The sequence below is a fragment of the Tympanuchus pallidicinctus genome, unplaced genomic scaffold, assembly GCF_026119805.1.
Source record: "Tympanuchus pallidicinctus isolate F22 unplaced genomic scaffold, pur_lepc_1.0 scaffold15, whole genome shotgun sequence".
In the NCBI taxonomy this organism is placed as follows: domain Eukaryota; kingdom Metazoa; phylum Chordata; class Aves; order Galliformes; family Phasianidae; genus Tympanuchus; species Tympanuchus pallidicinctus.
Window position 1 is genome coordinate 33,587,183 of NW_026294669.1, and position 26,546 is coordinate 33,613,728.

The 26,546-nt window shown below is 47.0% G+C and overlaps 1 protein-coding gene across 5 annotated transcripts in view; it reads left to right on the forward strand.

Annotated features, from left to right (window-relative positions):
- Window positions 1-26,546, forward strand: part of VWC2L (von Willebrand factor C domain containing 2 like) — a 38,066-nt gene that overhangs the window by 11,149 nt on the left and 371 nt on the right. For 4 of the 5 annotated variants that reach the window (XM_052675129.1, XM_052675131.1, XM_052675132.1 and 1 more), the window contains 2 exons: window positions 5,541-5,670; window positions 25,191-26,546. The exon at window positions 25,191-26,546 is cut by the window's right edge and continues 371 nt beyond it. In XM_052675129.1, coding sequence (XP_052531089.1) covers window positions 5,541-5,670; window positions 25,191-25,339 — 279 coding nt within the window. In that variant the 3' untranslated portion in view covers window positions 25,340-26,546. Of the gene's footprint in view, window positions 1-5,540; window positions 5,671-11,495; window positions 12,519-25,190 lie in introns of those variants that run through there. The other variant, XM_052675133.1, reaches the window with a different exon arrangement.

The window sequence follows — 26,546 nt, forward strand, 5'->3', positions numbered from 1 at the left end:
TGTCTGTAATCACTCACCAGATTGTTTATTTGAGCAACTTTCCACCAATGGGAAATCCATTGCCTTTGCTGTAGTGTGGCTGATACTCTGTCTCTGCCAAGTTGGATGGATGTGTTTGGTTGTTTTTTTTAAGTGACAAAAATGATTGCAGTTTTTGCCCCATGCACATTGTTGTATCATGCACAGAGCCATTTACCAGACTTCTAACACAATCTAGACAGTGGCTCATGTGCTGCTTGTAGTAAGGGCAGAGGAAGAAGTACTGGAATCTGTCTCGCCTTCAGGTGGGACTCACTGTTCTCTGCAGTTTGACATCTGCCAGATTTCTCCGTTGTAAGCATGCTCTGAACTTTCCTGCCATCTCCTGCTAATCTGCCTGAGATCACAGGCAATTTCAATAACAATGAAAATGATTCTAATTTCAACTCCAGGAGTATCTTCAATGAACGCTGTCCCAGTTTCTCTTTATTCATCTCCCCTGGTTTATGACTTCCCACCTCAGCTGTAATGTGGAAACCATTTCCACCTCTGATTTTATTCATCGGGTTCTTTGTCACTTTCTTCCCTTACTTGCTTCCTGCCAATAAATTCACAGCCTGCAAGTAGCTACAAAAATCATATCCATCAGAATTGCTATTGTCCTTCGTGTCATTAAAAGTTACAGCTGCTCTTAAGATGTAAGTGCCCAATTTGACAGGCTTCACTTTGCATTGCTCTGCTTCCCCTGCTGTTCTATCAGCGCGGAGCAGGATGCCATCAGTAGAGCCCATCTGAGGAGGGAGGGGGTGCAATTGCTGTATGAACATGGGTGCAAACTGTCTCAAAACCTAAAAGATTGAGAGATTGGTGGTGGTGAAGATGGTCTTTGGGGTTCCTGCCATGTGTCTCAGTGCTCTGAAGGGATGGGACACATCCAGTCCTTACCAGGGAGGTGCAGCGCGTGTGGATACCACTAGTGGATCAAAGTACTGACAAATGTGTGCAGAAGTGTCAGGTTGGATCCATTGCATTCAAAACCACCTTGACATCATCAGAAATGGAGACGGTGGCAGCTTCTACCCTTTCAAGGCATTTGCACTTCGTTTTCTAGCACACTCTTACAGGGAACAAAGCATAGCAGTTCTATGTTCAGTGAAACTGCCACGAACAGTGGTTTTGCCTTGGCAGCATAATCTAAAAAAGGCACATACTAATGTGCCATTTCCTTTTCAGTAAGGTTAACAAGCTTGATGAAGGTTCCCAGTGATACCCAGTCTTGGCACCTTCTTGGCGCTTGCTGTGATGTGATGGATCCTTGAGTTACCATGGGGCTCAGAAAGAAATTCCACTGGGTTTTCTTCTGTTCTGTGCCATTTCTTACTCCAGTCAACCAAGCGTATTTCCCAGTTATTCTGTGCATTCTGTAAAGGTACCCATTTAACTGTGAAGAACATCAGAGGGCCCAATTGCAGGTCTGTTGAATTAAGTGGAAATAGTGTCCTAGCAACTTGACCAGCCCTGTGTGATGATCAGTATGTGTCTATTGTAACGTGGTTAGATGGATGTAAACACTCACACGAAGCCTTCGTATTTCTTTCCTCAGAGCAAAGATCAAGTATTTATGATATAATAGGCGTGGAGTTTGTATTGCTCTGTAGCTGTTTGGCAGTAGCTACGTGTGATCAATGAAGGGCTATTGTGCGATAGGCAGAGAGTGCAAGGACACTGGGAATTTGTTTATCCATTTTCTTTCCTCCACTTCTCCTTAGAGTCTGGGAAGTATTCATGTTTTAGGCTGAAGAACTGCTTGATCTTGTGATCTGTCTGGCTCAAGCCCTCCAGTGTAGAGCTCTCAGAGCTATGAAGTTTGTGGTCATATTAAACCTAAGGGCTAGGGAAGGATCAAGTGCTGTAAGGAAGGGAACCCCTTGTCACTGTGAGGAGTAGCTGGGGGATGTTAGCAAGCATCATTCTGGCATGTGTGCTGGCATTTGCTCCTAGAGAAGGTGAAAATGTTGGGGAGCAAGAGTTAAGTTTAGGAGATACGGTATTCACACTAGTGTGGCTTCCTGATTTCCCCTGCTCAGAGTGTAACTTGTTTCTCATTCTGTTTCCTTTGCTGCCTTTTCCATTTGTTTGTTTGTATCATCTATCAAGTTTATAATTATGTGCTCACACACATAAAATCTTTATTAGCCATGCATATTCTCTATCCTCTCTTTTAATTTTCCTTCCCTCTTTCTTTGTTAATGAGCCTGGTGGATTGCAGATGTTTCCCATTTGACAACACCTGAGACTCAGGTTCTCCAGCCGTGCTGTTAGCTTGAGCACTCCTCCCTCCTGCAGCCCAGACCTGGGGTTACGGCCTTCCTTGAGATCAGTAGTCCAGCAACTGAAATGGAAGTTGGGCCATGAGGTGTGGCTTGTAAACATCCTCGTGCTTCTTTGGTCTTCTTAAAGTGACCAGTAGGAGAAGAGGTCAAGCAGGGTTAATGAGAAGGTCTTTTGGGCTTGGTTTCCCATTTCCTCTGTTCCCAGAAGCCATGGGATGGTGGCCAGATGTTGGTTATATCCGCCAACAACCATCGTGGCTTGACTTGGCCCCTGTGCCTGACATAAGTGAAAAGTGGGTACAAAAGGCTGTGAGGTGCTTTGCACCAGTTTTCCCAAGTCACAAAACAGTACTGGCATCTTTGACAGAAACAACCAGTTTGACCCTGTGGTTTTAATGGCAAGTCCATTTCTCAGAATACACATGGAAAAGTAAGGAGCCACGCAGTTCTGTCTGTTGTGACTGTAGACGTCCTTTTGTTTTGGACAATGGTGAGAGGAATGTTTCTGCACCAGTATGTCTTGAAATCCTTCTTAACAAATCCTTCCCTAGAACCCTTCTCAGAGATTGTTTTGCCTCAGACAGATGGAGTGTGTAAATCATCTTCTAGCCCAAGCCTTTTATGATACTTTAATCTTAGCACCTTCTTCCAGAGCATCGTCTCGTGGGATACGACAAAGTGCATTCACTGTCCATGTGGGAATGTGGCACAGCCTCTGATTTGTGTCCTTTCTCTATCATACTTTAGAAACCTTCCATAGTTTTTCAGCCTTGTTTTTCAACAGGGATGGGTGCGTCTTCTCAGGAACTGGTGTTGACTAGTGGATGAACTTCAGCAGACACAAAAAGATAAACCATCCATCTTCCACAGGTGATAGATCTTTAAATCCAGATCCTGGAACTTGTGAGGATTGGCAGAGCTGCATGGTAGATCCCTTGAAATGATCCCGAGGCACAGCCAGTGGGAGAAGGTGCTGTGATGTTCATAAAGGAAGTGGGTGGGAAGGCTGGAGTCGTCTGTGGGGGCGAGCCACAGTACAGGGGCACCAGTGAATGAACAAAGTGCTCAGAGGGAGATCCTGGAGGCAAGACCATGTCGTTTGACCTTGGTAAGGTGGGGAAGAGGTGGTGGCTGAGAAAGTCCTGCCATTCATGCCAGAGCAGCCTTTTTGTTTGCAGGCTGCCTGCTCCTTGCACTGCCAAGGCATGCTTTTATTCTTGTAATTGTATGCTGTTCTTCCCTCCTGAAAAGCCGCTTTCAGTGTCAAGCAGCATCATGGTTTATTACAGTGTCATTTTCAAGTTACACCGACAACACAATAGCAAAAGATGTGTATGTCATGTCTCATTTACTCAGTAGCACGGTCGTTCAGGGGCATCTTCTGCATCTGCTGATCCTCTTCAAGCAGTAGATTGAGCTGCAGTCCTGAAAATGCACCACATTATTTCTTAGAATTGCAGCTACTGGAATAGTAGAGGTGGGAGCAAGCCCTGAAGAATACATCACTGAAAGCCTCCACGAATCATAAGATCTACTTCTAGTGCTCCATATAATTAGCGATTAAAATGAGTAAAAACAAAGCAGCAATTTTCTTATTGATCCCTCAGCAAATAGTCCTGTCTATTTCCTTCTGCATTGTTTCTTCTTATTAAATAGCCTTGAATAAGAAACGTCAGTCAAATGAATTTAGATTCCTGGTGCTTCAGACAGAAATCAAAGCAGGATTGAATGAGGAAAGATAATTAGAGAGAGGAATTCCACCTCCACAGACTTCTTCCCTTGCTCAAGGAGTGCTGATTTTATCTAAATTGCCAAAGCCGTGAGCAAATAAGAGGTGATGGGAATTATAGACTGCAGATGCTGAGACAAAGCAAGGGAGGCTTTAATTAGTGCGTTTTAAGGTAGAAATGAATTTCCAGGGAATAAATTATTTGACGTGAGACATATGGAGCTTCTTAGAGGTGAAGCGAAAAGCTTTTTACCTGCCAGAACCAGGGCTTACGGGGTTGTGCCTGTCTTGTAGACATGAGTGATGCATCACTGAGGTTTGAAGCACATGGGGATGATGCCTTTTTTCGTTTGCATCCACTTGCTTGTTTTGGATGCGGAGTAAATCCCACTGCTGCAGATTCCCAGCAGTGCAAAGCAGGATTTGTTCCATCATCACATTTACTAGCTGAAGTGGATCTACCATTGGAGGAGCTGGGTGTTAGATGTTGAACCTCCAGGTATCGAAAGGAAGTTAGTTCCTTTCAGGTTCCTTTGGATCCTTTCTTAGCTCTGTTGCCACTGTCTCATCGCAGTTGCAGACATGTAAGGGCACTGGAGCCTTGCACACTGACCTTTCTGTTTTTCAACAGATTTTCACAGCTTCTCTTAGAGTGAGACAGTGACAACTCTACCATTTGGAGGCATATAGATTCCTGTTTGAATTGATGGAGCTTAAACAAAGCCACTTAGCTGGGTGCTTTAATCCCAAATTCACTGACTTCAGCAGTTATTCAGGCTCTTAATTATTCACATGCTCAGTGCAAAGCACTCTCTCATCAACCTTGTTGAAACAGGCAGAAGTGGGGCCAGGGCCAGGTCTGATGGTTGTGTTATAGGAGTGCTTGCAGACCCTCGACTCAGGTGCTGCACAAACACAGAATTGAATGTTTTTGCTTCTCCAACACCATTTTCCCGTGCTCTGAGAACTGGAAGCCAAACCCATAGAGGGTCTGGTGGACAGAAGGGCCAGCATCTTACTGACAGCCCGGGGTTTGCTGCCTGTGGTGGTCTACATGAGATAATGAGTGTGACCTGGAAGATCAGCATGTCCTTCTGGATCCGTCTGTTTCTGAGAAGAGCCACCATTTGTGGTCTTCCAAAGACCCTGTATAACAAACAGAGCAGTGCTGTGTGTCACGTGAGCACGTAGGGGCCACTCCATCTCACCTGATGGCCTTTGCTTGGTTCTTCCTACTGAAGAAAATTCAAGTCTGACAAAAGATTAAAAAAACATGCACCCTCTCTAGGAAAAACATCACACCTGCTGCTTTTCCTGATGTTCTGGTTGCCTATGTCAGATATTGCTGTTTTGTCCTACAGGTTGATTTGTATTTCCCATGATGAACCAATGCAGTCAAGAGGTATTAAACGTTGATGTGTTTATCTTATGGCAAGATAGAAATGTTGCAAACTTTTGAGCTACGGGAAGAAATGGGCTAATTTGAGATTTGTTCCTAGCCCTCGCCATGCGAATGGTGTCGCTGCGAGCCCAGCAATGAAGTTCACTGTGTTGTAGCAGACTGCGCAGTTCCCGAGTGTGTCAACCCGGTCTATGAACCAGAGCAGTGTTGTCCGGTCTGCAAAAATGGTAAGAAAGTACTGTATTGGTTTTAACAGAGATATAAAGGCAACGTTTCATTAAATGTCATTACCGATGCATCGCCAGGAGGTTTGCTTGCATTGGCACAGACTGGCACTGGGGCTGTGAGTTCTGCTTCTGTGTGAGTGTCAGGTACGAGAAAGCTGCTCTGAAAATCAAGGCTCCCCTTCATGTGTTTTCTCATTGACTTTGGTGGCACGGCTGGCTTAAGTAAGGCTTTTTAGGATTGAGTCATGATGTTGGCGATGGTCATCTCATGCCATTGCTTTATTTTTTTCTCATGATTACTCTCACGTGACATCAAGTATCCAAGGAAAGAGCAGAATCTTTGTCCCTGCATAAAGTGCCAGTGATTATTACTTAAGGCTGGGGGGAAAACTCATTGAGATCAATGACAGAACTCCCTCTGGGTCTGCTAAAACTCTGGCCAAGCCAGTAACACTGTAAGTTGTGTGCTGGAGTCTGTGTGTGTAGCATTGGCCCTCACTGTCTTGCTGAAACAGTTTCATGAATTGGTCTTGGATTTGGCAATACTTCCAAGAAAGGCTTTGGGATGGCTGAAAGTACCTCTTTGGAAAATTAGTCTGCTTCCAAGAAGGTCTCTCTGGTCCCATTCCACAGCCCTTAGACACATTTCTGCAAAAGCACCTTTCTCCTAATGTAGATACGAAGGCAGATCGAGAGGAGAGCTGGCTTCACATAAACCCTTTCATGTCTTTCCTAACATATAAGTGGCTGCATCAGCTCGTCTTCTCATGTTTAGAATTTGCTATCCTTATGTATTACCCCCTATACTCATCACTGCTGTAGAATGAAAGAGTAACGGTTGCTTTTGGATCACAAATGAAAATGTTCACAGAGAAATAACATTTTCAGCACATTTTCTGGTCTTCTAAGATAGAGAAAAAGCAAAATACTGGAAATCCAAAATATTCCTACCTAAAGAATTGGAAAAATTCTGAGCAGTTTGGAAAAGGTTTTCATTTAGAATTTTATGTTGTTATTGAAAAGCAGAAAAATGTCCATAGGAAATGTCATTAGTTTGCCATCGATGAACTTTGGAGAGAAGATGTTAAGCCAGCTCTATCTGACATCTTGGGATATGGCCCATCTTGGTGGGGTGTGAGGTTTCCAGCACTGGAAGAAGACTGTTGAGAGGCACCTTGCCCTGGGAGTTGCAGTGGCCATCTCTGTGTCTGTCACCAGACAAGCATTTACGGAGAGGCTTATTTAACCCCAAATGAACAGCGTTAGTGTGTATCTGACCACCTCTGTGTTCCCTTTGCGGACAGGGTTCCATGCTGGTTCACATCCCACAGATCCAAGCTGTGAGCATTGCTCAGGCTTCTCACAAGTACACATCCAAAGATGTCTTCATAGATGTTCAGGAGCTGCTGCATTTCCCTACCAACCCTTCCCCACCGTGACCATTTCCCCCAGCAAATGAAGAACTCCAGGTTACAGGGTAGAGGTTGGACCCTCAGCTAGATGCCAAGGGGTTCATTGCTGGGGCTTTGTCCATGAGTTTCTTGAGTTTCTCTACTCCTCCCTTCCCTCTCCTGTTGAAAACACAGATAGAAAGCTCTCTGAAACCTGGTTTAGGCAGGGAAGTATTTTTTAGCACTCTCTTAAAAGCAGCCTATGCACCTTGGGTGTCTCTGGGGCCAGGGAGGCCAGGGCTTGCAGTGAGTGAAGGCAATGCGGTGGTGTGGTCATCCTTTGGGGTGTATCTGCATGGAGGTGCTGTGGACTTTATCTTTCAGAAGCAGAATGAAATAATTCACAAAGAGGCAGAAATAAGGTGGTGCCAAAATAGTCTCTGTTGTTCCATGTTGCTCTTCTTGGATGCGGCTTCAGGAGCAGAGCCCACCCTCCACCTCCCTCTTAACATTTTGGTAACTTCATATGAAAGAATAACAGAGACGGCTGCATCTCTTCCCCTCTGAAACCCTCTGACAAATCCTAATGAATGAGGATCACAACACTTTAAGCTGTCTGCTCATCTTGAGACCACAATTTTATCTTTTGGCTCTCCACTGCAGCCAGTCAATTAAAGTTCGGTTTCAGAAACGCATGAAGATAACACAAGCTGACAGTCCTACTTAAATGACCAAGCTCCCTTTTTCTTTAATGTCTTCTTTTCCCCCCCTTCCATCTATTAGCTTTTGCTTCCTACCAAACCAGTGAAGACATTACAGTGCCACGTCTCGGTGTGATGAAAAGGTTTTAGCTCAGCCTCAGTGTCTGCGGTCATCCTTTTAGACTGGCAAAGAGAAGAGCTCAAGGGATATAGCTGTTGGGGGGAAGAAAAAGTTAATCCCCGGAACCACACGTAGTGCAAATCCTCATTTCAGAAGCTGATCCTTAAAATTTTGGTGTTTGGGGTTAAAACAGAGCCCTGCATCATTTGCTGCGCTCTGCTAGCAGCATGGTCTGCCTGCTTGCTTAGCTGTTGCTGCCATTAAGTGGAGAATAATTTCCTCTTGATACGTTCAGATAGATTTTTGTGCCTTTCTTAATTATGTCTTGCCAAGGGCAAAAGTGCTGCGAAGCAGCGAGGTTAATGCAAAAATCTGTTGATGTGAACGTACCTGACCCGAAGATTCATAAAAAGCCAATATCAATTTCCCTCCCTCCGCCATCGTTTAAGAGCAATCTGAAAAGCAGATTTATCCCTTATTGTCAAAAGAAATACCGAGCTGTTGTCTCTTGCCTCGCTAAGCAGCTCGCGCAAAGCCAGCTCTGCTTGGCACGGGACCCAGAGCAGAGTTCAGCAGGAGGTGATTTTCGGGGCTCCCGTGTCCCCGTTTGTCAGAGCGCATCGTGAGGGCGATGGCTCCAGGTGCTGCGCAGCATTTCTGTCGCGGAGATGAAAGGTCACTGGTTTTCACGTTTCCTGGTAGTGACAGAGCGCAGAATTATGGCCCCGAGACGTTATTTCGAGGCGCTGTGGCTGCTCCAGACCAAAGTGTGTCAGCTGTTGTTAACTCCCTCCTCTACAGGATCAAAACTGTGCCTCCCACTGCTAGATCCCAGCTCAGGGCTGCCGTGGGCTACACCATCTCTCTGTCCGCAAGCGGTCCTGCAGCTCATGCCGCAGCCTTTCCAAGCAGAAATCTCCCCCACAACTCCCATCCCCCTGCACCTAGGGTCCAGGTTTCATTCTTACCACCCTGACCCCACACTCTGTGTTTCCAAACCTCCACTTGTTCCTCCCCATAAATCAGCTCTCATTATGATGGCACATGGTTGTTAAGGCCTAAGTGAGTTTGTAGGGACGAGGGTGGATAACGATAGGACAAGGGGGAATGCTCTTAAACTGAGACAGGGGAGGTTTTTCACTCAGAGGGGTGGTGAGGCAATGGAACAGGTTGCCCAAGGAGGCTGTGGATGCCCCATCCCTGCAGGCATTCAAGACCAGGCTGGATGTGGCTCTGGGCAGCCTGGTCTGCCTGTTGGTGATCCTGCACATAGCAGCAGGTTGAAATGAGATGAGCATTGTGGTCCTTTTCAACCCAGGCCATTCTGTGATTCTAGGATTCTATGATAGGAGGGATCCCTACTTTATCATCGCTCATCTCTTCCCCCCCTGCATTTTGCGAAGCCATGGGCCTTTGGCACATCCCTCCCCCTTTTGCTGCTCTGCAGAAGCAAAAAGCAGCGTGGAATAAAAACCAGACGTGGTTTCAAATGAAGCTCACAGTGTGTGAGGAAGGGCTGGAGGAGAGCAGAGGGCGGCAGGATTCCCAGGAGCCCACCCAGCTCCGTTTCACAAATTGCTCCTTCAGAATCGTACCCGAAAATAATCTCGGCTTTAGCAAAAAGTTTGTCGTTGTGGGGGATTCCATGGCACAGCTGTGTCGGGGAAATTAATTTAAAAATTCTAATAAGAGCCACAATAGAATTGTTAACTCCTTTCCCCTCTCTGAAGTGTGAAATTCTCTTCAGAGCATTTCAGAAGCGCCTTCGCCCATTTACACGTACATTAACGAAATTGCTAAAATATTAGGCTTTGCCTTGGCACTTTCATTTACTTGAGGGATAAACAGAATAAGTGCTGTATGTTTCTATTTGGGGGCCTGGCTTTTGCTCTTAATTCAATTTTTGATGCCACCAATCCTCGACCAAAGCATTGGTTACACACTAAGGCAGATAAAAGCTAAGTACGTCCTGCTCAATGTGCTTACTCTAGTGTGGGCTCCTGGAGCCATCCCTGATGAAATACTGGGCAGCACAAAGATGTTTCCTAGATAATATGACACCCAGTCTTTAATTAAAGCTTTAAATTATTGCAGTTGATGCAGATTTCAAAGTAAAGAGGCTGATCCTGCCCTCCACACACAAGTAAAAGATTGCTTTGACCTTCAGCAGATTTTACCTTGGTGAAATAGCGTATATTCAGGTGAAGCTGTTACAGATATTTATTATAATGTGCTATAAATATTAATAATTCCATTTGAGCATCTTTGTATTTAAGGGCATGAGCACAAAACCAAGTAAATAATAATTTATTTACGTGCACATAAAGCCACAGTTTACCTAAGCTTCTCTCTTAATTTACTGAGAATGTAAACTTGCTGCTCATTATTTCTCAGTTGGCGTTAATTTGAAATAACCATTCTGCAGCCCAGCCTGTTCCTTCTGTCACACCGTGTGTTTTGCCCAGAATAAAATCCCTGAGGATCGTCCCGGCCCATCAGAGCTGAGGGCAGCCTTTCCTGTAACAAACATGCCTTACGTTTGTCCCAGAGTGGATTTTGCATGCTGCTTTGTAGAACAACACCCTGGGGCTGACCTTTGGGGCTGCCTTTTCCTAGTAAGCAGTCTGTGGAAATGCCTTTTTTTTTTTTCCTAAGCAGGTGTTTTTTTGACGTCTCCAAGAACCAGAGGGGTGCCCCCAGTTGGCTCCATGTGCCTTCAGGTGACAACCAGGGGAGATGATGTGGGGACATGGGCAGGCAGCCTCCCAGGCCAGGCTGCTCCCAGCCTGCCATCCACCAGGAGAAAGCACATTCATTAAACCTATTCTACTTCCATAAATTAGACAGCTTTCACTTGGATGGGGAGACCTCACAGCAAAACCTTGTTGCCTAGATATTGCCCATTTAGTCACTGGCCATAGCTGTTCCTTCTGAAGCAGCAGAGAACCAAAGCAGCTGTGCTGCAGGAGCAATGCAGGGTGTTAATTTTGCAAAGCCCTTTGGGATTTAGGGGAGAAAAGAGAAAAGAAACTGAATATAAATCAGTTATTGTATTTAAGCGAAGGCAGTGGATTAATGGTGCAAGTTGTTAACCAGTGCTGACAGAAGGAACATCCCCGCGTGGTCTTCATTGTTCTGAATTATCAGACATCTTGAGTGTGCCAAGATTTTAATATCATATAACCCATTGCCTGGATATTGCATTACCTGTGCTTTATTGCATAAATAGAACTTGTTATTTATCTGCAAGATGTGGATCGCTGAATCTCCAGGTGATTGCTTTGGAAAGCGTCTGCTTCTTACATGGTCATTGACAAAAAAAAATCCATGAGATGAGGAGAAAAGTTATTGAAAGTGTGAGGAAAAAATGAAGGTCTGGGGGAGAGGATGTTTTGTCTGCCATTTGATTATATGCAACTGTTGCTGACTAAAGACAACACAGAAAATGTGGCAAGACGACATGAGAAGACTTCATATTCATTTGCTTTATGGAAAACAGTGGTTTGGAGCCATGGGGAAATTCCTTTAGGAGACAAAAAAAAAACAAAAAAAAAAAAACCAAAAAACAAACAAAAAAAAACTAAATAAAATTCCTCTTCTAATTTATTTCAGGAAGTCCTGAAATGGCCAGATTTTAAGGTTGCAGTTAAAAACCCTTCAGTCAAAGTCTATGCAATATGCTGATTGCTTGTGCAGATGCAAGCTGAGCGTGGCCGGCCAAGACGAAGACGTATCCCCACACTGGACCTTGCTGGACTCCACAACTCCATCCATAGGTCCTGGAGAACGAAGCTGGTAGAGCAGCGTGGCTGTGTCACGCTTTTGCTCGTGGTGGATAAAATATCTGTGGAAGCCAGATGGATTTTTGAGCACTCAGTTGACCCCATCGCCACTAGCAGCCCATCCTGATGGCACGCAAGGGGCCAGAGGAGGGATTTACCCTTCTTCAAGCAGCATTTGCCCAGCACATGGGGACAGGGGGATGCTTCGCAGCCTTATGTGCAGATGTAGAGCCTCCAACCTGAATCAGGAGTCTTCCATTTTGGACACCAACACGAGTCAGGAGTCTTCTTCCATTTTTGCAGAACTTATAGGAGCTGCCTTAACATTGTGACAGCAAAGCCCGTCAAGGCTTCATGCCTAGCTATGAAAATCAATGCTTTTGAAGCTTGAACACGGAAGAAAATTCCTGCCACTACAAAGGATGCTTTTTTGATTGTTTGTCAGCTAATGTTCTTTGTGTTTACCAGCAGGAATGTAAACTGGTGCCCTGTTAGCTCAATTAAAGGAGCGATTTGATTAGCAACCGAGGAAGAAAGGGATTGATTTGAAAGCTGGTAAAAGATCAAGACTGAAAACAAGGGAGCGTATTTGGGCTAGGCCATGATTGACCTGACAAAATACTTCAATGCTTACTTTACCGTTCCTTTAAAAAGGAGTTATTTCACTGAAATTGATTTTCAGTGGTGTTTGTTCACCTCCATTACTTCGGGCCAAGTGTTTAAAGGCAGATAGATGCCAAATTTTCTGATGAGAGTGAAGTGCGGAGGTGTCCATGAAGCCCTCGGTTGGCTTTGAAAGTCTCACGCAGTTGGATTTTCCAGCTTAAATATACTCAAGACTGTGACCTGCACCCTGTGGACACGGCTGTTGGATGCTATCTAGAAGGATAAACCTTCCAAAACTTGCCATCGAGTGGAGTTGGGTTGAGTATGGGTACTTCCCGAAGCTTAGAAGGAGATAGCAGGAGCTGAAAGCTATCCTGAATTTGTACCCAGGATCCTAACCATGTTCCCATGCCTCCATTTCAAGCAGAGCTTGGAATGAATGTCTTTCAACACCCTAAATGGCAGGATGGCGAGAAGCTGTTTGCTGGATGAGACTTGCTCCAAAGCTGCTTTGGAGGCCTGCACTGTTCTTCAGACAGAGATGGTTGTGAAGAAGCATCTGCTTACTGGGGAAAACGTTGCTGAAATTTGTGTGCACAGATCTACGGCGGCAGTGGTTCAGGATCCACTATCGTCATAGTGGTATTTTGTAGAGGAGTGGTGGGTTGGTTGGGATCTTTTGGAGAAGAAGGTCCTAGGCTGAGGTTGGGAACCTGTTGCAGAGCACAAGCAGACTGAACAGTGCTGAAATCCAAGCAGGCATGGTTACTGCAGTTCCCTTCCCACCTAATTGAATTCTGGGTGTAACACAGAAGACTAAAAATGACATTTTTATCCAATTACATTGCTGTAAAGCATGCGAGAGAAACCCACAGCCAAATCCCTGGTCTGTGGTACTCAGTGTAACCCCAGCAGAGGGGCTGACTCATATTTACTCCTGCTGAGGATCTGACCTGCAGTAGCTAATTTCTCTGGGTGACTCACAGGCAAACTGCAGAAGACTGGGGTGCTTTGCATGGTCAGGCTTTCTAAAAGGATTAGAGATGGTTTTGCTTTCGCTGCTCTGAAAGGTTGGGCTTATTAGGCATATTTGTGTGAGAAGAGAGGCATGACGTTGTCTTCATGTATTTCTAATTTAATGAATGTTTAATGCTTCTTTTATTGGAGCCAACATATATGTAGAGTAGGGGACTTTAACAAGGGGTTGACTTATGTCAAACAGTTGATGTTTGAGCTGCTCCTTTTACACGAAATGCAGACTTTACAAAGCAAAGAGACTGTAATGAAAATATGAATTAAAGATTAGAGCTGAGCAAGTCCAAGAAAACTTAGAATTCAAAAAGGCACTTGGATGTTTTCTTCTCCTGCTTCCCTCTCCTTCCCTCCACCTTCTCAGCTGTCTCCATCCTCTCTGCTCCATTGGCAGAGTATCGCATCTCAGCTGCTGGTCCCTGTTGTCCAAAGATGCCCTTCTGCCTGTGAACATCAGCATCCGTTTCCTTCCAACCCTTTGTACTCATACTACCCCTCTCTTCGTGCCCTTGCTTTGCACCGGGGTGTTCACCCTCTCAGTGCAGGTGTGACAGCTCAGTGCTGCAGCACAGGTTGCAAAGAGCTTGGCTGGTTGAGCGTAATTACTTGGTGGGTTTTTTTCTGTTTGTATTTAGAAAACCCTTGTGCTGTGTTGATCAGAATTTATACCTAAGGTTGAAGAGCTTAGGCTTAGTCATCAGCAAATAAAAGCCCAGAGGAAGAGAGAATCTTGCTTTATTTGCTTTGGCTGCTTTTGTTGGTGCGGTGTGGTTCCTCCTGCCCTGCTGATAGAACAAAATAAGGGATGGATGGGCAGTGAGTTCACCCACCAGACCCTAATCTTCAGCACTGTGTGTGGGGGCTCCCTTGGTTTATTCTTTCTAGATAAACTCTAGGATGTACTATCTCACCCGGGATTGCCACAAGGAGTTCAGTGCGTAGCTCTAAGATACGGTACAATCCCACAGCTGATGTAAACGGATGCATCTCATTTTGCATAAAATAAGCCACGTTTTCCTCCCAGTTGAAAATGTTTTGTGGCAGCAGTTTTGTTCTGGTAGAGAAGCTCAGAGCTCTTAGAATAAATGAAGCAGGAGCTGATGTACCAAAGCCAAAAGCCCCAGTGTCACGTTGTATTGTGAGATGGGTCTGCATGAGGGTGCACACACAGTTCTCCAGGATGCTTCCATGCTCGGGCTTTCTTTGCTGTTTCTTGTAGAGAGTATAAGAGGAGGAAGGGAATGTGCTGGCCAGAAAGTGCTGACTCACGGCACCATGCCTGGGAAAAAGGCCAATTATAGCAAACTTGCTGTTCTTACCCTTAAAAAGGTCGGGGAAAAAAAACTTGGAATGATCAGCTGCCCCCTTTTAATGCTTCCAGAATGAACCAACTCTAATCTTGGGAGGCTGACTATCCATCTAGATCTTCATTTTATCGTAGAATCACAGAATGGTTTGGGTTGGAAGAGACCCTTAACGGCCACCTAGTCCAACTGCCCTGCAGTGAGCCAGTCCTTCAATGGAGGAGGGATACGGACCATTTCAGATAAGGAGAAGAAAGGTGCAGGGACTTTTAGATGATGGATTATTTCAGATAACCTGCTCTCTTAAAAAAAAAAAAAAAAAAAAGAATAGCAGAGATCTCAAAACTCCAGCTGTGAGGTGAAAACATTCTTCCTGATGGGCTTTCATCCTCACCCAGGTAAGCACTGAGAACCAGAGTGGGACTGAAGCATCCCTGGGCGGTGGCCCATGCTCAGAGTTAGCTCCATATGGACCACTCTACAAATGCCTGGGGCATGGTGGGGGAGGCAGATGGAGGAGCCCTTGTTCAGTACTGCATTGGTTCTCCTGTGCATCATTAGTGTTTGTCTAGGCTGCTTTCTGCCTTGTGAAACCCAGCATCATGCTCTCATGCCACTCCTCTCAGCTCTTGCCACATCCAGAAAAGGCTGCAAAGGCAGGAGAGGATCCCACACCGGCTCCTCTGTCTGCATCTGAGGAGCGTGCCACAGCCATCAAGCACAGCTTTCAGGTGCAGTGTTCCAATTTCCTAAGGGCCAAGGGACCATTCTAGAAGAGCCTCACCCTGTGATCTCTGACTCACCGCAGCTACTGCTGACATCCCAGGGGCTCCTTTGCACATGGATTACTCACCTGCACGGCTTTGTGGCAGCATCCTGATGCATCATCCCTCCTCTACAGCTGGCAGTGTGAGCAGTGGCCCCTTCCCACACCTGCCATGGTGTCCCAGCTCGGGGCAGGGGCTGCTGGCAATTAGGGGTGGGATTGATCCGGTGCTGGCTGACGTGCTGTGGGAAGTGTCTGCAAGGCACTCATGTCCTCCCTGTGCTGCAAAGAGATTTTTTGGTTGCTTTTCGATCTGCATCAAACAACAACAAAAAAACATATAGGAGCATATTATACAAGAACTGTCAAACAGTAATTATTAAGGACTTGGAAAACTCTGATTAGGAATGGAAACCCGTCCACCTTAACAATAAGGAATTTGCTGTGTTTTGCACCAGAACCTCATCTTTTCACAGCTCCCCCCCAGAGAGCCAAATTGGGTTTTGGCTGTGGGTTTTTGACAAGGTCTGCCCCAGATCTCCCAGACTAAGGGGCTGAGAAGCATAGAGGAGCTGTGCTTGGATCCCTCTGTGCTCCCCAGGGCCTCAACTTGAGTAGTTTCCCCCATAGCTGAAGGATTTTGCTGCCCAAACTCTTGCTTGGATTCCTCAAGTGGGTCAACCAGAGAAACAAAGGTGACTCCCTTTCCTCCCTGGCACAGCTGCCCAGGGGGCACTGGGGTCACCATCCCTGCTGGTGTTCAGGAACCATGGAGGTGCGGCACCAAGGGATGCAGTTCCATGGGCATGATGTTGGGATTGGACTTGGAGGGTCTGAGAGGTCTTTTCCAACCTCAGAGATTCAGTGATTCCGTGATTCTATGAAAGTCACCGTCGATATTCCCACTCCTGACAAAGACAGGCAGCTCCTGCATTAACATTTTACCTCTTGTGGATGTTCTTGAGCGTCTTGTGCCAGTATAAGCCTGCTCACCTGCTACCCCAGTGTCAGCCTGCCTGTATGCTCTCTCAGGACCTGTCCTGATTATGCTCCATAAAGATAAGAATTCTCCAGAAGGAAAGCATCCTCCATTAAAAACAACAGAATTTGGCTTCACGGGGGAGACAGATGCAGACAGGAGTCAGGGGGATAAAGAGACGCTGTTTGCTGAGTTTCCCCAGGACTGGCTGTCGCAGCACGTAGTTTTGCTGCCTGATGGCTCACTTGCAGTGCAGTGGTTAAAAGCCCCATTTTGCAACATTTGTGCCCAGCTCTGCCAACCCCGCTGTGTGTGAGGGGCTCAGCCCGGCTGCCCTGTGGCACCAGCCAGCTCCCGGCCAGCCAAGCAGCACCACCACCAGCAGTGAAGTGCTCACAGCCTCCTTTTCTCACTCGCTGCCGTCATCAGCGGGTTTTAATTAAGGGAGAAGGAAATGTGTTGCTTTTCAGCAGCGGGGGCACAGGGAGGAATTGGCGGCGGCGGAAATAGGGAGCAGGGGGAGAGGAGAAAGGGAAGGGGTGGGCTGTGAGGGCGGATGGCTGCATTGGCTCTATTCGGATGGTGGCGTGCCTCCTTTCCCCCTTTTTATTCCAGCGAGTACAAAAAAATCACAAGATAAAGCTCCTTGTGCAGGCAGCGCGTCCCAGCTGCAGGAGGGAGGGGGGCTGTCTTCAAAACAAATATTTTGCTGGCTTTATTCAGAGATTAAAGCCCTTTCTGAGGCAGCAGCGTTGTTTATTGCAGCCCTCTGAACGCCGACTTTCTTACTGAGATCGCTGCGGAGGAATAAAGAGAAAATTAAAAAAAATAAATAAGTGGAAAAAGAACACGAAGCCAAACAAACAGACCAACTCCTGGCACTGGCAAGTTTTCATCTTCCAAGGTCAGCTGTGATTTCATTTGGAAAGTGCTTTGCTCTTTTTAGCAGCCTTGGCGATGGCAGCCGTACGTACAAAGGACCATCTGGAAACCTGCTCCCAACTTCAGCAGGCAGCGCGTCGCTTCGCCTCTGGACCCTGTTTGCTTGCTGGCTCCCTTCAGCTCCTATGCAGAGCCCCGATGAAGTATGCACAGATTCCTCGAGCTTCCCCAGCAGTTCCTACCTTGCTTTGGTTTAGCAGTCCTTCGTGTGATCTAGATTTGGGGGATTTTTTTTCCCCCTTATGTTACTTCATGCTGTTGTTGAGCTCAGCTCTTGCTTCGTGCATGGAGGAGTACAAGAGCATGTTTCATTTTCCAGATTAGAAAATGCTCAAAGGTATAATCAGGTCCTTCTACAGTATTTAATTATCCATAATTAAAGGCATCTACACAAAGCACCGGATTTTCAAAGACTATTCTTGTGTTACATTGCTAATGAATTAAGTAATTAATTGGCATTGCAAAAATACAATAGGAAGCATCAATCTTTTAAAGCGAGGCATTTTTAGGCGTTTTGTAAAATCATTAAATTGCATCAGGTCAGTAGCTGTTCTAACATCTAAATCCCACTTCTGGTTTTAAATAAGAGGAATGCAAGGGAAGACAAGGCGGGGAAAGCTTGCTAATAGTCATTCCCAGTTGCTGCTTCGCAGTGTGAAATAAAACCGTCCTGTCCTGTCAGGCTGGAATAATATCACATGGCATCTGCTTGAGTATAAAAGCCCACACAGATTGTGGTAATGCATTTGTAGTGGCACCCAGAATTATTAGCAGAGGAAAGTACAATCCTTTTCCATTTGATGATTTAGTTAAATGCAACCATTCACATGCAAAACCAGCTCTGCTCATCTTATTTTTATTAGCAACCTGACTCTTTGCGTGGCACCATTAGGAAGCATTGTGCAAAAGCCATGGATACCATTAAATTCAGGCAGCATAATGGGCCCTCCGAAGAGCAAAACCAGGGGTCAAGAGCGTGGCTTGAAGCGCGAAGGCATTCTTTTACCAGCTGAGCCATTCCCACCAAACAACCACGTTTCGATGGCGCTGCGTTGCTCACATGGGAGATGAAGGCTGCCTCAGTGCACACGGATTCCTGAACCCCTTTCACCTCTCATACCAACAGGCAACCACTGCCAAACCAGTGTGTGCAGGAGTGCTACCGTCTGCCTGAGCTGACTGCTCTGCTTTGCTTATCTGACGTTGAGTTGGTTTTCTTATTATTTTCCAGTAGATTTAAATGTACAACTCAGCAATCCCGCTTCCTTCGTTCCTCCTTTCCATGTTTTAGAAGGATTGTTTTGTGTGAAATTAGCACAGTCACAGTTTTCCACCTCATTTTATGACTGATACGGAGAAAAAAAAAAGCCATAAAACATCATGCACAGCTGTAGTGACCAAGTTAGATTCAATTCTGGCTTTATATTGATTTGACATGCAGCCAGCTCTCCTCCGTACATCATCCCTGATTGCAGTTAAGGATGAAATACTGTTTTAATTCTTACACCAAATGTGGCTTTTTTTTTTCCACAGGAAAGGAAAAAAAAAGGCATAAAAATGTTAAAATGGGCTATAAAACCATTAAATTTTCATACAGAGCACAACCAAGAGGTGAATGAATTGGCTAAAAACCTCAGAAGGCCCAGAGAGAACATCCTGGTTGTTCTTCTCTTGCCATTAACCTTCACCTTGGAATGGAGATGCTCAGGTGGAGAGCAAGGACCCGGCCCTTGGGGATCAATAGCTGTTTTGCCATCTGTGCCCATAGATGAGGGTTTCCCATTGCCTCTTAGCTGAGGTTCCCAAGGATGGAGCCATGGGAGGTTATAATGGGGAGCCCCCAACACTGCTGCAGAGACAGGAAGAACGGTGCAGGATCGCAGCGGTGCTTTTCTTAACGGATTTGTTTTGATTGAATCCATTTCATGCCGGCTCTCCTCCCCAAAAGAGCTGATTTGCCATTAAAAAAATTAATGTACCTTCAGAAGGGCTGGAGTTCATTTGGGGAAATATCTATTTAGACGGGTTTTTAAAAGCCTATTACTTACCTGAAAGGTTAGAATGACCTAAGAGCAGCTTTCATTGCCTGCCGTTAGAATTTACCTATGTTTTAGAAAGCCACGGTATTCCCCCAAAGCCTTATGCTGTGTTCAAAGAGATTTTTAAGAGTTGAATCCTTTTCTTTTAGATGTTGTACTGAGGGCCGTGGTTTGGTGGGACAGTATCCGTGGTAGGTGGACTGGATGATTTTGGAGCTCTTTTCCAACCTTGGTGATTCTATGATTCTGTGATTCTTTAGCCAGGTAAATGTTGGAGGTTTGGTCCATAGGTGATGTTTGTTCTGTCTCGGTGCTTTATTCAGTACTGGACGTACCTGACTTGGAAAGCTGCCCTCTCAATTGGGCTTCTTGAGCGATGGCCCCGCGTTGGCCCACACCACTCCAATCCATACCATAGGGCGTCCCTGTCCCTAAACAGACTGCCTTTAAATTGCACCCATCGATCTTCGCTGCACCAAAACGCTCCTGCTTCAGTATTTAGTGAGGCCTGAAGTTATGTCTCTGCATCAAATTAAGACACTGCACCATCGATAAGGAGGAGTAATGCAGTGCGTTCCCAGCTGGATGTCTCCTGTCCCGTATGTGTTTGCTGCTTCTGATTAAGACTGATAACGAGCTATCAGTAATGATCTTAGCGTGGTGCAAAGCAGGAAGGATTAAATCAGTCAGTGCCAGTGGCTTAGCCAAAGTTTCTCCTTGGCCTGAATGTAGCTTTTCAGCTCGGCCTCACCTCAGTGCACTCCTCTGAATGATGTAGTGCTTTGTGAGAGTGAGCAACGTGGATTTAGATGAGAGAAGGATGCTGCATAATTCTAATGCAGAGATTAAATAACTCTCAGGCATCTGCAGGCACCCAGCAACGTGAATTGTGGCTGGGAAAATCTCTCATGTAAATAGGCAGCACGGAGGGAGAAGGGGCATTAGCGTAGCGTTAGGGGGGGTGGAATGTGCAGGAAAGAGGGACAAGAATTGATGAGCAGCTTTGGAGGAGATGCATTCTCTGGGGCAAGACTGAAAGCTGATGAGTGGCTGGAAGACCTGCTTATGGCAGGGAGGGTGCTCCCAAAGGTGAGGCAGCATCCAGCTGCTGCCAGATGTTCTTAGGGTGGTGGCTATGTCTGCATTGCTCTGTTGGCCTATGGGGCAATAGCCTTAGACTGTGGGAGATCCCAGGGAGGTTCTTGCCTGGTGTGTTTGTTGGGAACGTGCTGGATGGATAGGGCTCTGTCTTACCCTGGAGGACATGGAAGTCACCTCCTGGAGCCACTGTGTCCCCAGCACTGCTTCCCGAACACCCTGAGACTTCAAGGATGCTTTGCATTAGGGCGTTCTTCAGCTTTGTCCTCTTTCTAACACAAAAGTGAAGCCCCAGGGCTGTTATCTCCTTGTGGTATTTTCAGCCCAGCCTGCGGTGCATCGCCAGCTTTCATTTTAATTAAGGCAAACCTCAGCATCATCAGCTGACTTGCTTATGTCTCACCTCTGGCTTCACCCGCCGTCTTCTCCTCCCCTGTGGTGAGAGGGGCATTCAGTCTTGATGTGAGGCAGCAAAAACAAGACGTCTTCCCTCCTCGACTCATTAATTAAAGCCACAAATTGAGCTCTTCTCTTGCAATCTGAAGTGATCACATAAATAGCATTGACAGAACAAAATTAACATCTGAAAAAATCCTGCAGGGTCAGCACGTCAGGGGTGTGGGGGGAGGGGGCATTAAAAACAAGATGCTGTTCTGCTCACCTCCAGCACAGAGCTCAGCCTGGACATGGAAGAAGTCACGAAGTGTAGGCAGCGCAAGACCTCTACTTTCTACAGCCAAGCCTGGAAGGTAAATGGAGGAACTGATCTAGGTGGAGTGGCTGCTCCTTCTCAAGACCATGTACAGCCCTGCAGACGTGCCTGGGGGAAGAGCTGGGTTTAGCCATGTGGACCTGGACTGTTTCAACCCAAGGAGTGGAATGTGGACCATCTCAGCCCCAAGGAGTGTGAAGGCACAGTGGGAATGCCAGCAATCAGTGCCAGGGAAAAGCGAGAGGACTGGGAGAAGGGTCCTGGTCTCCTCCCAGGTCTTCATCTCTGTCACCAGCCATGCCATCACAGCCGTTGCTCCTCATCACCTTATGAGAAATCAGCAAAACTCCAGAGTGCATCTGCATGTAGAGTGCCAGGATCCCTTGTGATTAATGGTTTTTTTGGTGTGTTTTGCATCCTCCTGTGCTGGGAGGTGTCTGCAGGAAGCCTCGTGTGGGGCTTGCCCTTGTTCCTGGGCACATTTCTCACCTGGTCCTTGCTTTGCACGTGGTTGCATTGGCAGAGACATGATGGGAACGCTCTGGAAACGCTGCATTGTGGTCACGTTGAGATCTCTGCATCATGGGTGCATGCAAAAATATCTGCCCCCAGCCTGAGAGGGCAGTTGAAGTGGCCCCTACTGCTCATCACAAACTGCCAGCATTTAATCCCTTTGCCTCAGTGCATTTGTGGTTGCGTTCCAAAAGCAAATTCATCAGGACTCATTCATCTGAATGAGTGTCCGTGGGGATGATTGCAGGCTGTGTCCATTCTGAAATAGTATGGGAAGAAGGGGAGAGTAACTCCCTCCATCGGGAACCCACAGTGCCTGCTGACTGTCCTGGCAGGAGCATGGGGATGTGTAATGAGAGCTCTGCTCCTTGCTGAAAGGGCATGGGGCACTGTCAGGAGCTGCAGTGAAGGCAACAGGCTTAGTTTTCGTGCAAGATACTCTTTTGGGCAAACCCAAATATCACAGCTGGCCTGAAGTGATTCACTTAACATTTTCCTTCCTTTTTATGGCTTGTCTGCACACGCAAAGCTAAATCCAGAGCTGCTGCAAGCCCAGTAAAACCCACAGCACAGGCAGCATCCACACGACACCACGCTGGAGAGCTTCAAACCCACACCCAGACAGCTTGTGGAATCCCAGCTGGACACTTCCCTGTACAACCTGCTGTCACAGGGGTTGGCCTTGAGCATTTCCAGAGCATTTCCTTGAGCATTTCCTGAACTGGGAGGTGAGTTCAGTGGCACAACGTTGTGCCGTCACCCCAGTATCCAGTCTGAGGCATAAGGGTTGCAAAACTCACTGTCACTGTTCCCATAAACCAAAACAGCCCTTTTTGTTTTTTCTCTTTGTGCTACATCTCTCCCATCAAAACAACGCCTGAACTTCTGTGCTATATCACCATAAAAATCTTGACAGCTGTTCTAGCAAACAGCCTGGAGTGCCGCGGTCTTTTATGAGTATTAATTATGTTAAGCAAAGCAGATCTCACAATTACATTGTCTGTGGGAGCAGCAAACTTTTACCATCCGTCTCCCTGAGCAAGGAGGTGAATGGCTGTTTGCTGCCCTGCTTTCAAAGTGGTGGGGGCTGCAGCTGCTGTTAGGGAGAACACGATGACAGCCCAAAGAAGCTCCTTGTTCCTCCTGCTGTTACCACAAATAACTTTCTTGATGTGCTTGACATGTCATCAAGTGCTCCTGAGCGGCCTCTTCTTTTGAATAATAATAAAGAACCACATTGCTGGTCTAGTCTGGATGCAATATGTGCTACCAGCAGTTTTGAAAAGCCAGGATCTACATGTGGATCCAAGCTGGGAGAGGTTAGATGGGGAAAAAATGGGACGGCTGGCAACCGTTGTGCTGGGAAGGAGGGTTTGGGGTTGTTGATTAAAAGAAAGGGAGGGTAGAAATGTTGCTTTTTGGTTAGGGGGGAATGGCAGAGCTAGCTGTGATGAGCAGAAGGAAAGAGTTCGGTGACCGTTGGTGGCAATTTTGAGATCATCCACCGCTGCCTCCTCTTCCTCTGACTTAGCCAAGATGCTGTGGTTTTTCCCTTTCCCAGCCCCTCTGAGAGAAGGGCAGCATCCTAAGGAGGTCCTTGACAGGTCCTTTCTGGATCAGTAGGTCAAGAGGTCAGAGGTGCAAGTTACTCATGTTTTATCACCATTATGCAGACAACCTGTGTCCTTGGCTGAGACAGGCAGATCCAACCCCAAAGCAAGTGGTCTGGGGAGCTCAGAGGTGATGCTTTCAATACATCCTCCTCATCAGCCTCCCCTTTGTATCACAGCTGTTCATGAATCCTGGGCTGGCTGCTGGAAGGCTGGAGGACTTCACCCACACCGAATTGACTGTTGGCACTGTAGATCTGCCGTGGTTATGCTGCAGGAGAGAGATCTGTTTGGAAATGCATGTCAGTGTTGGATCAGCGTTGGATGCTCAGATGATGTGATTAACAGGACGCTGCAGGGCAGCAACAGAGAAAACAATCTTCCTCTTTCCTTGTCACCCTAATTTTCAGAGGAAGTGTTTTGTTTAAATGTAGGGTTTTTTCTCCGGGAGAGCAGAGCAGGCTGTTGTTTGGAGCCTGCCCATCCTCACATCCCTGACGCTGGCAAGTGACCAGAATGTCCCATCAAAGAGGTGCAGACACATACTGCAGCTTTAAATACAGCCAGCTGCAATTATTGGCCTTTCCATTGCATTTGACCCAGACTTTTAGCAGCAGAAAATGAGCCTACCTGATGGAGGAGCCTGCTCGGATGTCATAACACAGCAGCATCCATCAGGCTTCATGAAGCAGAGAATTAACATCTGTTGGAACTGCAGCAGCAGCACAGCCAGACACCCTGAAGACATGGGGAGAAATGACAGTTTTGAGGGGTTGCTGGAAAACAACGCAGCTGAGTGCTCAGCTATTGCAAAGGAGTCTTCCTGCAAGACCAAAACAGGGTTAGGTCCCTCCTTGCACTTCCCAGGTCAAATAAGGAAGAATAATTGCAGTGAAAAAATGGGATGCTTAACCGATACCACCGAGCGCTGTGTTTATCAGCAGATAACATGCAACGCAGGGGTCTTGAGAACAATAAAATACATTTGATCCCCTGGCGTTTATGGCCTGGAGGATGAGTGAGGAAGCCTCGTGTGGCCAGCAGAGGCTGACCTGCCTGCAGCTGTGATACAAGGTTTACCAAGAAATGCCAAATTCTGGTGCAGGCATCATCAGGGACTTATTCCTCGGGCTGTTGTAATGGCTTTGTTAACTTGAACGTGAAGGAGCTGAGGTAAAACGGAAGAGGCATTTATTAAAGGGGGGGAGGTCACTTAAACATGGACAAAATTCAGGCAACACCACTCACCACTCATCTTTCAAGTGCTTCCCATGCACGAGGAGAACAGATTAAAAATCATGGCCTGCCAAGGAGTGACATTTTGGAGCAATAATTTAAGCCACCGGGCACTGCAGCGTGTTCTTGCTTCCTTGATACTTTGTGTGTGACCACCCCAATTTGCTGGCGCTGGTGTTAATTCATGATATCGTAGAATCGTAGAATCCTAGAATCACAGAAGGTTGGTTGGTTTAGGAGAGTCCTCAAAGCCCACCAGCCTCAACCCCTGCCATGGGTAGGGATACCTCCCACAGATCAGGCTGCCCACAGCCCCATCCAGCCTGGCCTTGAGCAGTGCCAGGGACAGGGCAGCCACAGCTTCCCTGGGCAGCCTGTTCGGTCTTATCTGGGAGATGAGTTGATTTGGTGCACCCGATGCCATAAATCACCTGTGTCTTCCAGCACTGGGGCTCAGGATGCAGGATGAGTGGGCTCTGGTCCTGTCCATCAGCACGGGATCACCGGGTTACAGCAGCAATGCTTGTCCTCGCGGTCTTGAAGCCAAACCTTGGGATACAGTGGCACTAAATGAATGCGCAGCAAAAAAAGGGAGATAAACCAACTTCATTGAATTAAATATATAAAATAATAATAATAATAATGAGGAACATGTATTCATTTCTACAATGTGCCTGTGTTCCCACAGGTCCCAACTGCTTCGCAGGAACCACCATCATCCCCGCGGGCATCGAGGTGAAGGTAGACGACTGCAACATCTGCCACTGCCACAACGGGGACTGGTGGAAGCCGGCGCAGTGCTCCAAGCGCGAGTGCCAGGGCAAGCAGGCTCTGTAGCAGCAGAACCCCTCACTGCCACCGCGAGCACGGCTCCAACGCGTCCCAGCTCCTCCAGCTGCTGCAGGGTCACCACCGAGGCCACCGGGCGCTCGTGGCGGGACAGGGTTTCCCTCCCTGCCCTCTTGCTTTCGGCCCCACGTACCCAGCACCTAGGTAGCTGCTCCGCTTTCGTGATTATCGGCGCTCGGTAGGGATTCCGTGGTGAGATGTGGAGGGGGAAGAGAAGAGAGAACGCAACGTCCTGCGCAAGCTCTTTGACTGGCGATGGCTGCGAGGCGCCGCTTCGCTCACCGCTCTCACTTCCGACGGCGCGGATTGCGGTTTTCCACGGTCATTTCTTTTGCTGTTGTGATTTATTTATGACAACTTTTTTAAGCCGAAGCTGGGATGGTCGGGGCAATACAGCTATGAGCGAAGCAGCGGGCGGTCTCCGTGGTGTCTGTGGGGGGGCACGAAGGACAGGAGGGGGCATGGGCCAGCAGCGGGGACGGGGCTGAGCCCGACGCTGGGTCTGTGCTGACCTTCCCCACCGCGTGGGGACAGCGATGCTGAGGATGGGCACCTTGAGCTTGTGGCCTTGTCCTCGCGAGGACATCAAGAGCACGGCGTCTTACCCAGGTCGGAGAGCAGTGGTGTTTCCCCGCAGCTCCTGCGCTGGGGGCCGGTTGCTCTCCCTCTGATTCACTAGTACTGTGCCAGTCACCGCTCACACTTAGTTTGCTGCTTTTTGCCCATTGCCATTAGGATGAGGGTGGTTATTTCGGTCAGCCTTCAGCCCAGCACCGGCTCTTAGCAGCGACGATGGCAAATCCAACCAGCACATGCGTTGAGGCGGCCTCGGTTGGTGCACAGCTGCCTTGGTATTTTCATTTCTTCTCCGTTTTGTGTTTCAGCAGAGGGCAGATCCTTAGCTGGGGTGGGACGAGCACAGGCGCAACCGCTGCTGTGCTTGGGCTGATGATGTTCTCCCTGCTGGCACCACAGACAAAGCCATGGTCACCTTGGTTTGTCAGCTGCTCTCTGCCGATGACCATCCATCCCTTTTCAAAGTTTTCAAACAATAGCGTGCCTGAAACTAGTGAGGGAAAAACAAAAAAGCCTATTCTGTAAAAAAAGAAAAAGAAAAAAAAAAAAAATTCTAGAAACAATGTGTAAAAAGATATATTATTAAAAAATAATTATTTTGTTAAATATAAAGTGTGTG